The sequence below is a fragment of the Equus przewalskii genome, unplaced genomic scaffold (assembly GCF_037783145.1).
Source record: "Equus przewalskii isolate Varuska unplaced genomic scaffold, EquPr2 ChrUn-9, whole genome shotgun sequence".
Taxonomy (NCBI): domain Eukaryota; kingdom Metazoa; phylum Chordata; class Mammalia; order Perissodactyla; family Equidae; genus Equus; species Equus przewalskii.
This window is the reverse complement of record NW_027228757.1, coordinates 820,423-832,237: the sequence shown is the minus strand read 5'-3', so window position 1 is coordinate 832,237 and position 11,815 is coordinate 820,423. Positions and strand designations below refer to the sequence as shown.

Below are 11,815 nucleotides of genomic sequence, written 5' to 3'. Positions count from 1 at the left end.
TGAGAATGGGGGAGAAGCTGGCACCCCTAATCTCAATCTAAGAAGGTGATTTGGGAATCATTTGCATTCCCTTTCCCCACTCCCCTTCTTTAGTTAACCAATACACGCCAAAGAATCAGTCAGAATCCAATGTAGTAATCAATGGGTTTTATTTTCCTAGAACTGAAATTGTCTACGGTTCTCAGAGCTAAACTTCCAAAGCTACAGTCAGCAATTTTTCATCAGAGCCCAAAGAGAGGGGCAAGGGTGAAAAGAGACAAGAGACGGAAGAGAGGCAGAGACCAGTAGAAAGAGGTTGGGAGAGGGCACTCATTTCCCTCTGTCCTCTCAGTGGGTTAACAAATCGGATCTGGTGTCAACACTGAGGGGACCAGGTGGGAGTATGCGGATGGGAAATGACACCAGAAGGAACACCAAAGCCCCAGCTACAAAAAGAAAAGTCATCAAGCCCCAAACAGAAGGGGAGCCTCCCAGTGCACCTCAGAAAGGGGGGCAACAGTGGGGAAGAAAGGAGCAGAATGGGGGGCACACAAAGGGATAGGGATCTTTAAAATTTTTTTTGTAATTTTCTTTTATTAAAAACATTTCCTAAAAAATGTGTCTTTTCCTTTATGTCTGGGTGACATGTGACTGCAGGCTGGCCTTGAGCATTGTGGGGAGAGGGAAAGGGGCAACTAGGGATCTCCCCAGGGCATCCCATCTCTGGCCCAAGATCTAAAGGGTGACAGAACTCCTCAACACTCCCACCCAAGCTGGGTGAAATCAACCCTTCAGATCCCAGGTCCTTGGCCCAAACAACCTGGAAGCCCCAAAATCTTTTGATGATAAACTACAACTCCCAGAACTCCTGGGGTCAGAAAAGGAAGAATGGGTGTTGCCAACCATCAAGGACTTATGGAAGGGAGCCCCTCCCCCACAAGCTGTCCCACTTTCCCTGAATCTAGACAGCTGGGATAATAGGTGTGGGAGGAAGGGACAGGAGCTCAAGAAGATACCATCCTCCTGCCAGCCCCCCGACCCCAATCTGAGGATTGCCTCTCCCAGACCCTAGAAACCCCTCCTGCTGTTTATCCTCCATCCCTCCACTCCTACCCTCTTCCCAACCAACCCAGAGGTCCAGAAAGCCTGGGGCGAGGGAGAGGTGTGTCAGGAGGTGGAAAAACAGCTGCCTCATCTCATCCCACAAAGCAGAAGACATGGCCCTGATTCAGATCACAGGGGTGTGGGGACATGGCGGTGAGGGCCAGGTGGCCTGCCCCATCCAGGTCAATCTCCAGGGGCTGGGCTTGGAGAGGAGTGAGTGAGTGGAAGAGGAGAGCGGGCTGGGGTGAGGAAGGGGTTCCCAGTTTGCAGGCCATGGCCAGTTTCCCCAGTAGCACCCAGACAGCAGCAGGAACGGGGCGGGGGCTCCTCTTGAAACATTGGTGGCTACAGGCTGCGGGGGAGGGTTGGAGGGGAGAAGGGTTAATGGTGTGGCCTTGGCCTGGCCTTGCCCCAGTCAGTGCCGGTCTCCTGGGAAAGCCCACCCTGCCTCCCGAGAGGCTGACTGCTGCGGGCCCTCCTCCTCTCCGCAGTGACTGGGTCCTCCCAGCCCAGCTGCTCTGGGGCAGGGGGCTCACTCACCTCTCATGATCTCTGATGCCTGGGGCTTCAGCATCTTCCTTGGCAGCCTCTTCCTCCTCTTCCTCCTCTTCTTCCTCCTGAGGAGGCCCCCGGCCAGAGCCAGGCTCAGAGGGGGTGCTGTTCTTCTCCACCTCCACAGGGAGGGGCCTCTCACTCTCCAAGGTGGCCGCCTCTTTCTCCTCCCCTTCGGGGTCTTCTGCCTCCTTGGGACGTTTAGGGGAGTCCTAGGCAGGATTGGCAGAGACACAGTGGGCTGAGGCTGGAGAGGGAGGACGCCAGCCACCTGCCTCCCCCTCCTTTCCTCAGAGGCTCCTTCCTGGGGATACACACAACCCCTCTCCAGCCCTCTGCTAGCTGAAAAGTCTTCTGTGTCTCATCTTCTGAGCGAGGGACTCCCCAGAACCTCAGACTGGGGACTCCCTGAAGAAGCAGCAGCTATCTTTCAGACTGGGAGGCCTGCGCCTGGGCCCTTACCTCCAGCAGGTCCCCTGCTCTCCTCTTCAGCGCCCCCTTCTCATTCTTCTCCTTGGTTGGCTCATCAATGACCAGCTTCCCTTCCTCATCACTGCTACCCTCGGCATTCCCCTTCTTGTCACCGTCACCCTCTGTGGCTTCCGGCTCGGGTTCGGGCTCTTCCACAGAGCTCTTTTTCTGGGAGGACTGTGGCAGAGACAGCAGAGGCTGAGTGGCACCAGCGGCTGCCATGCTGGACCCCCTTCCCAGACCCCTCCCTCGGCCACTCACTCCTTCCTTCTCCCACCTCTCCCCCGCCCCCACCCAGGTGCCCAGTCTCACGAGTGATTTGAGACCCACCTCTGTCGGATTAGCCCCGGGGTAAACCCACTGGCCGGGCAGGCAGGGCTCTGTGCAGGAGGGGGGAGGGCTGGAGCAGGAGGCAAAACCTCGGGTCAACTTCTCCCAAAGGGAGCTGGGACCCTTTCCCCGCCAACCCCCGCCCCCCACCCTCCCGCCTCATCCTGCCCGGCTCACAAGCACCTCCTCCTGGAAGCCTTTGCAGAAAGAGTTGAGGCCATGTCCTATACTCTGGCTGGGCCCAACACGGGCCTGTCCCCACTTACCGCCTCCATCCTGTTCTTGCCCCCCCAGGCCGCTGTCTAACAGTTGCCCCTCACCACAACTACACCACACACCCACAACCCCAGCCCCTCCTGCAGGAAGCCTCCCCCGCCCCCCACCCCATGAGCTCCTACTCTGAAAGCCCTGGCTTTCTGAGCCCCATTCTTGAAGGCCAAGTATCATGTGTGGGCCCTGGAGGAAGCCTGTGGCCACACCTGCTTTCCAGGGGGTCTCTGGGACAGATGACAGCTCACCTGGTAGCCAGAAGCCTTGACAGTAGGGTTGTTCTCGATCTCCCACAGCCCCTCGCTGAACCCTTTCCTCTTGTTGGGCTTGCCAAACTTCTCCTTGGACTCCTCGTAAGGGAAGAGGTCTTTGGGGCCCAGGAATGCCCTGGTGAGAGATGCGAGACTGTGCTCTCAAGCCCCTCACTGCCTCTGAGCTGCGCAGCCCGATAGGGAAGGGGCACCATCACCACCGCTCTTTCCCTCCCAAGGCAGACTGCCCACGGCCCTCCCCATGGGCCCCCTTACTCACGTCTCGTGGGTCCCGAAAAAAAACACTTGGTATTTGTTGGCTGTTGATTTCACTGCAGCCTCAGGCATCTCGTCAATCTAAGAGCAGGATGAGGGAAGTGAGCATGAGCTGGAGTCCTGAGTTCTCGAATTTGAGGCCAGGGGTGGGGGTGGGGGGCTGACCTCTAAGACGCATTTGTGTAAAATCAGACTGAGAGGGACCCAGGAGATCACCAAGGGGGCTTCTGAACCATTTTAGGAGTGAACTTCGTTCAAAAGAAGCAAGACACGAAAAGCCCAATGGAAACCCTGGAGTCACCCCCCACTTCACAAACCCACCAGCATCTGTTCTGCCTCCCAACACGTTCGGATTCTGTTAAAGCTCCCTGTTGTTGCCATCACCCTGGTCCAACCACTGTCACCTCTTGCCTGGACTAAAACCACAGCCTCTGTCTCTTCTCTGTCTCCATTCTTGTCCCCCGACAACCCATTCTCCACACTGCAGCCAGAGTGGGCCTTTCAAAGTGTTGATCTGAGTATTTCATCCCCCTGCTCGAAACCTTTCAATGGCTTTTTGTGCCTCTAGAGCCTACCCATTCACCTCTTCTCCATAACATCAAGATCTGCACCCCAACACTGCCACCAATATTTGTATACCTTGGGCAACTTAGGGAACCTCTCTCTGCTTCAGTTTCCTCATCTGTAAAATGAAGGTAGTCATAGCTCTTAAGCCATAGGGTTGTAAGAATTAAATGACTGCAACCTGGCACGTAGTACATCCCACATATGTGCCTGCTACCAGCATCCTCTCCCAGCGCGCTGACCTCTGCTCTCTGCTCCAGCACACTGATTTTTCACTCTCCTATACTCACTAATTCCTGATCAGCCTTCCAACCTCAGCCCCATCATCACTTCCTCCAGAAAGTTTCCCCATCTCTCCCTACCCAGGCAGCTTCTCAGATAAAATTCTTAGCACTTCTCCTTCACAGTGCTTTTCACAATTCCAATTTTACAATTCACAATTTCCAGTTATTCATATTATCCTTTAATTAATGTCTATGTGGACTTCTATACCTGCTCCAAGATCAGAGAACAAGTCTGTTTTTACCCTCAGCACAATGCCTAGCACGCAGTAGGTGCACAATAAAATTTGGTGAATGAATCTACAAAACAGATAAAAGCAGACTGCTCTGGTTCAAGTAGAGGAGTGAGGCCAAGGGGCTGTATATTCAACACCCCCTTTAGTAGTTGCCTAAGAGGTTTCTGGGGAACACTTTGAAAGCCACCTGATGTACGCAAATTCTCTCATTTTACAGATGAGGAAACTGAGGCTCAGAAAAGTAAAGTGACTTGCCCAAAATGACAGAGCAAGTTGGTGAGGGTTAGGTCTCAGAGCTGGATCTCCAACTTGATCCCCTGCCTGAAGTGTCCTGGGGGCATGAGGGTGCTGTGGTGGAGACTGTGCAGAGGTCTGAGGTCGCGGAAAGGAAAGACGCAGTGGCCCAGACAGCCTCTCCCAGATCAGGCCCTGAAAGCCCAGGCCAAGCTGAGCTGGTGGGGGGAGGACTACAACTCCCAGCAACCCTTGCAGCAGCCCCAGCGGCCTGGCTTCCCGCCGGACAGAGGCCAGGTAGCCATGTTGACTGGGGCCCCAGGCGCAGATAGGGAAGAGACAGACAGGCCAAGGCAGTGATTAACACACACAGACTAGGGCAGAGTGCCTGTCTGGGGGCCTGGGGAGACAGGGAGGGTGGGTGGATGGAAATAAGCTGAGACACACCCAGGAGAGGGGGTGGAGCCCTGGGCATGAAAGTGAGGGGCATCTTGTTCGACATGGAGTCTTCAGGCTCCTGGGCACCTCCCCCCTTGTCCTGTGGCCTGTGGGGACAGAGGTCCAGCCCCTCCCCCTAGGAAGGCCCAGCACAAACTGGGCCCTCCCCAGGACTAGGAGACTCTGGGATGTGTGAGCAGGGGGTGGAAAGGCATGCTGCCGTGACCCCCCCAAACAGGATCCCCATCACTATGACAACCTGACCCCGCCCCCGGGGCCACTCAGCAACCAGGAATGTGACCACCCCTCCCCCCAGGCCCTCGCTCTGGATTGGGGAGGAGGGGACACCAACACACACACCCCACCCCCAAGCCTGGAGTCTGCCACCTGGGTCCCCGGCGTGGCTTGAAACCACAGCTAGGGCTGAGGGCCGGTTCCCTTCTCAGGAAGCCAGACCTGGGGTGGGGGTGGAGGAGGAGCCAGTCCTGAGCCAGGACACCTGGGTCCTGTTACTAGCTAGCTCCCCACCCTCCTCTCAGAGGGGGAAGCAAAAAACAAAATGAGAGCCTCCAGGGCTTAGAGATCCCAGGAGACAGGCACAGGACAATAATAGCTAAAGCCCTTCCCTAGGCCTCTTCTGGTGGATTTCTGTGCACCAGGAAGCCGGGCAGGGTGGGGATCTACGGGTCTCCTGCTAGGAGCGCAGCAGGGAACTACTTCAAGCTCTGAATTTTTAGTGCCCACACCTGAGCCAGGGCATTAACATGCTCTAGGAAATGTGTGATGAAAGGGGAGAAACCCAAGCTCAGGAAAGGGGGTGGGCGGGGTGAAGGGTCAGAAATGAGACACGAAGTTCTCTCAAGGAACATGGCCATGGCAGAGCAGCTCCCTGACCATCAGTCTCTTTCCCATAGAAAGCAAACTCAGAGAGAGGCAGCCGAACATTGTGACAGGGGACCCAGGAGGCCACCAGCTGCCCAGCCTCAGGGGTGGGGGAGAAACAAAAGAATGGATGGGAATTAAAAATAGACAGAATGAGACACACCAGATATACCAGCCCTGCTGACTTCTAGCCAAATAAAGGGTGGATCTAGAGGAAAGAGGGAGGCCAGGGGCCTGGGTGGATGGGCATCTACCCAAAAAGGGTCATCCCACACCCGTGCCTCACCTTGAGTGTAGGCACCTGTAGGGGAAGGGCCAGGAAAGGTGTGCTTTTTGCACTTAATCAAATTCTCAACCCTTCACCCCCAAACAGGGAAGAAATCCCTTCTGTAAGAGACCCTCCATCCTTCAAGCTGCAGAGGAAATGTCTTTTCTTGCATTTGGAAGTGAAGGGCGGTTCTTCCTTGACGTAGAGGATGTGAGGTCTCAGGGGAGGCCTGTACCCCCAATACAGACACATGTCTCCCAGGCGGTGCCTTTATATCCAGGCTATGACTCAGAACAAGTGAGTCAAGGCTAAGTGGGTCAGGGTGGGGCCAGATGAATGCTGAGGACCCCACTGCACCCCCTTCCTCTGGTCACCGGAGGAGGGGGCTCTGCTACTCCTCAGCCACTCCAGGAATCCAGGCAAGTTACTTCTCCCAGGCCAGACCCATCCACTCCCACCCCCTTCTCTTCTGCATTTGCCTGGCTCCCACACACAGGCCTGAGCACATGAAATCCCTTCCTCCCAGAGCCCATGGACACCCTCTGAGGTCTGAAGAGGAATCTGAAGTTCCCAGGTGAGGAGTGGGGGGAGAGGACTGAATACCTCTGCCCAAGGCTCAGACCAAATCCAGGCCCAGGGCCGTCTGCCCAGCACGTAGGGAGGCAGCAGGGAAGGCTAAGGCCACACTGCCTGCCAGCCAGGGTTCTGACCACCACACCCAGGGCCCAGGCCCAACCGGACCCAGGAACCAGAAAATCTGGGGCAGGAGACAGTTGGGGCCAGGAAAGTGTGGCAAGCCCAAGAGGCAGAAAAGAGAAGGTGGTGCCTGGATGTGGGGGAGGGGCTGAGGGGAGAAAGATGGGTGAGGCCCTCTGCCTGCTTAGGTTTGCTGGGATTGTGAAACAGGAAGCCGAGAGAGGAGGAAGGAACCTGGGGGGAAAAAATCCCTGAGTCTTGGAGATTAATTGTTAAGTGCTTGGAGATCCCCCAGGAAGTCAGGCAGGAGGAAGAGGAAAAGAGAAGGTTAAGATGGAGTCATATCATCCTTCTAGGCAGGTCTTGCCTACCACGTGGGCCCCTGTGGCTGGGCTCTCCAAGCACTGGGCTGTTCCAGTCTCACCCAGTCAGCCATCCTCCCCAGAAGCAGGGGCTGAGGAAGGAAAGTCCACACAGTGGCTTTCACCATGGCTGAGGATTCTGGCTGCCTATCAGATGCAGCGCAAGCAAGGCCCCCTACTCCTCCTCCATCTCAGGAGGGGCTGGGCCCCTGCAGGCTCTGCCACTCTAGGGACTAAGACAACATCAAAGGATGGAGACTCAGATGTGTCTGTTCTTTTGGCATCCAAGGGGAATGTGTCTGGGAGATAACAGGCTTGGGTCACTGCTCCCCCTAACTGTCACAAGCAAGAGCCAGAGCACAGGCAAAGGGTGGGGCCCTATCTCTTTGGGATCCAGTCTGATCTCCCTTCCTCAGCCCTAACTTTATCTAAAAGGTCCAGGCCTCCACAGAGGAAGAGACTCTGCCTCCCCATCCCACCCTTCTGTCCTGGAGGCCCAGGGTGAAGAGGAGAAATGGATGGCATTCCCAGTCCAAAGGTCCCAGAAACCCGAAGGTCTTCCACACAGGGGCCAATGTGGGCCCATCTGTGTCCCCCCTCCTTTTTCTCTCTCCCCTGATCCAGAGAGGTTCCCTGTAACCCACATTCCAGCTGTGCCCCCTCCCCAGGGCTTAGCTCAGCCCCTGGACTTTGTCCCACCCCCAGGAGGTAGGAGCAGCAGAAACCTGGGTTCAGTTCTTGCCCTGCCCACCAGGGCCTTGGCGTCTGGGCCAAGAAGGCAGATGGATCAAAGGTGCAGGGTAAAGTACATGAGTGTTCACACGCCACACACATATATGCACACACAAGGCTGCCTGTGGCTGCTTCCTCACACTGCCTCCCTCTACCCCAGTCCCCTGGGAGGCCCTAGAAGCTAGAAGAGTCCCACTTCTCTTTGTACTTCACTGCTATTCCAGAGGCCAGGCATCTAGAAGTTTCGGGGAACAAGGAGCTCAAGACATATGGGATTAGGCACACTCCTCAGGAGAGGGTACAGGGTGAGGAAGGGTCTCCTGGGCTTTCTCAGAGTGGCCCCAAAGTTGGCCTGACCCCCTGAACAGCACCCAGGGGAAGCTGGGGCAACTTTCTAAGCTCAGAGCAGACTCTGGGCCAGAAGAAGAGATCCAGACTCACGTGGAGAACAGCCATCCAAAGTCATAATGCAGTTCTGCTCTTGCCCCCTCCCCCAGTAGACTCCCTCCCTCCACTCCTCTCTGCCCTTCTATTTCACTCTACTGGAGTCCCACACTCTAGGGAACTGAGTCATGCCCTCACCCAATACCAAAGGCTTCTCCACACCAACTTTGGAGTAAGTTACCAGACCCCAACCTCCTCCAGCACCCTCTGGCAACCTCCCTCCCTCCTGACTTCACCTGTCTCAGTCCTTAGGGGAAAGGTGATGAACACGCCAGGCTGGGCTTGTGGGCCCCACCCTCCCACCTGGCCAGGTGCTGGAAGGGGGAGGGGGCAGGCCCTCATATTGGCGGGCTGAATCAACCACATGGCCGACTGACTGGGTCGTTCTGGCGGGAGAGGCTCACATCTGAGGAGGAAAAGCAACTCGCGCTCCCCCCACCTCCTCTAAGAGATAGTCTGGACTGGACTTCCGAACCTCACAGGGCCCTGCCACCCGAGGCCCCTTGAGTTGGCAGCATACGGAGGAATGTTTTTGTGCGGCTGAGCAGTGAAGGGTTCTGGCAGATAATTTCCGAGCCAGGGAGATCCCCCCTTACGCCGCCCCCAACCATTCCTCGACCTTCCCAACTTCAGACCTCTTACGGACGCCCGAAACCAAAGTTTTCTAGAGCGAACTCCGCCTCCATCTACCCCTTTCTGGGCTAGGATCCTTCTTTAATCATTTAATCTAGGAAGAGGAGTTTGAACCGGGGGCAACAATCAATGGAGAAAATGGGGGTCTCCAAGGGGGTCCCAGAAGGGGGTGGCGGCGGCAACTTGGGGGTGGGTGGGAGGAGTTAGACGGCTAGCCCAAACCCAGGCAGCGTGCCCGAAACCGCTGGGAGTATGGGGGGCTGGGGGCGGAACTGAGCACGCGGAGCCGGGGGCCGGGAAGTGACCGGTGCCCTCGGATCCCCGCGCCGCGCACACGCCTCTACGCGCGGACGCCGTACTCGCCAGGTGTTCGCCGCCACCCCCACCCCCGCCTCCACCATTATATAACCGCCGGGTGGGCTTGGAGGCACTCGGGAGAGAGTCTGGGACTCAGACGCCCCCCGCCCCACCCCCTCCGCGCCAAGCGCTCGTGCCCTCCCCGGTGTTATGCAACCTAAGCCCGGAGGGGGATAGGGGGCGGCGGGCCGCGCTGCTCACCCGGGCCGGCCAGTGTGGGTAGCCCTTCATCTTGGCGAACACCAGGTCCCCGCATTTGTACTCCTTCTGCCGGTTGGATCGCGACATGGCGGGGCTCCGGGCGCCCCGGGCTCCGCGCCGGGCCGGGAAGCGCGAGCCCAAGTTTGCGCGTGCGGCGGTGGCGGCGCCGCTCCGCTCCGGCCCTCGCGCGGCCCCCGCCTCGATGGTGGCCCCCGGCCCGAGCTCCGGCGCGGCCACGGCGTCTCCGCCCGCGCGCCGCACGGACGGGGCGGGCGCGGATCGGGGGCAACGCTCCGGCGCGGTGGGTACGCGCTCGTGCAGTTGTTTGTGTTTGAAATTCAATTGCTCCCTCCTCTGCGCGAGGCCTCTTCCTCCACCCCCCGCCCGGTCCCTACTCCTCCTCCTCCCTCCTCCCTTTCCCACTCCTCCTCCTCCTCCCCCCTCGGCGCTCCCTCCCGCCGCGGTTTGATGCGTGCGGCTTCTTGACGCCCCGTGCCTGGCACAGCCCGACGCCCAACCCGGAGCCGCCTGGCGGCGCGCGGCGACACAGGCGTGAAGAGGCGATCGCCGAGCACGCCGAGCAGGCTTTGTGTGCCCGCTGTCGGTGGGTGCCCGCCCGCCCGGGAGGAGCTGGCGCCCGGCTGGACGGAGCGGCCTGGCGCCCCTCCCCCGGCCCCGTGGGGCGCTCACACTGCGGCCTCAGCGCAGTCAAGTGTCGACGTCTACGCGCAGTGTCTCCCTGCCCTCTGCTCCATCCCAACCCACGAATGTGTGCTCGGCGGCGTGCTGGCCGCCGGGGCAAGGGCTGGGCACGGCACCGCACCGCTGCGCGCGTAGACGTCTACCCTGGACCTTGACTTGCTTACGGCCTGTGGGGTGGCCCCCGAAACGTCGGGGATTTGCGCCCTACGAAGGCCTTTGTTGAGGAAAGGCTCGAGTTTGGTAGCTAGGCGGTGCCTGAGGGATTGTGGCACAAAGTGGCCACCTTCTGGGTGCTTTAGCCCGATCTCGGTTCTCATGCTATTTCCTGGCAAAAGAGATCTGGGCTGTATGACTCGACAGGCCCGCAAAGATGAGTTTCGTTCTAGTGGGGAAAAAACCGTAGAATATCAATAAATCCCAAACCATTATTAGGCATTCGTGTTTTCGTGTTCGTTGGATAAATACCCAGAAGTGGAATGGCTGGATGTATGGTAGTTCTGCTCTTTAATGAACCGTGAAGACCGAGGAGCCAGGCACTATCTCTCTTGAGGGGTTGGGGAGGGGGGAGGAACCTGGGAAGGCTTCACAAAGCTGGTGCCTTTGAGCTGGGCCTTAAAAAATGGGTGATTGTGTTGGATTCCACGGACTCTATTTTAGCCTCAGTTCTATGTTAAAAAGTGATACAGGGGGCCGGCTGGTGGCGCAGCGCTTCGCAGGCCCGGGGGTCGCCAGTGCTGTGGTGGGCGTCCCACATAGAAAGTAGAGGAAGATGGGCACGGATGTTAGCTCAGGGCCAGTCTTCCTCAGCAAAAAGAGGAGGGTTGGCTAATGCTCAGGGCTAATCTTCCTCAAAAAAAAAAAAAAGTGATCGAGCCAAAACTTTAACTCAGGTCTCTTCCTATTGAGCCAAACAAGACTTTATTGTAATGACATCTTTGATCTGCTGTCACTGTATTGGTCTTGGATTTGCCCAAATTCCAGACACCTATGGTCTCTTAGAAATTAGATATTTGGATCTTACCTCACAGCACGTCTAGATCCTTGAAACTTTGGAACAAAATATTCTGGGTTTGAATAGGTAAAATATGCATGTTTTTCTTCCCACAAGTTTTCTGATCGCACTTCAAAGCATATGCAAAGTCTCCCTGGGAGGAAGTGCAGGAAGTGGCCCAAAGGCCCATCCACATCCTACCCTGCTGTTCGCCTGCTGTCATGAGAACTTGGACCAACCCCTGAACTTCTCTGAGCCTCAGTTTCCTGAACGGTAACATGGGACACCATTACTGTCCTGCCAACGTAAGAGGCGTAGAACGGCTGCTTATCCTTGGCTGGGGCCTGTAGTCGTTCCCTACACTCCTGCATATCAGTTCGTTGTCCTTAAGGCCCTGGCAATGCATTCCACAAGTTCTGCCTTTATAACAGTGTGTTCTCTCAGCATAATTTCCCCTTGCGATCAGAGTCTCTCTGGTCCTGTGCACGGGTGCTCCAGGCCCAAGGCTGCTGGCACAGTGGGGCGCTCTGCAAGGTCCTGTTGCAATAAAAGAGCCACACA

General features: G+C 57.1%; 1 protein-coding gene across 1 annotated transcript; it reads right to left on the bottom strand.

The window, feature by feature from the left end:
* Positions 1-132: 132 nt before the first annotated feature.
* HDGF (heparin binding growth factor) lies at positions 133-9,954 on the bottom strand. Its single transcript, XM_070608523.1, has 6 exons — positions 9,562-9,954; positions 3,238-3,314; positions 2,955-3,093; positions 2,098-2,283; positions 1,624-1,847; positions 133-1,435 (listed from the first exon to the last, which is right to left on the bottom strand). The coding sequence occupies exons 1-6, from the start codon at positions 9,646-9,648 to the stop codon at positions 1,429-1,431; spliced, it is 720 nt and encodes a 239-aa protein (XP_070464624.1). The 5' UTR covers positions 9,649-9,954; the 3' UTR covers positions 133-1,428.
* Positions 9,955-11,815: the final 1,861 nt, after the last annotated feature.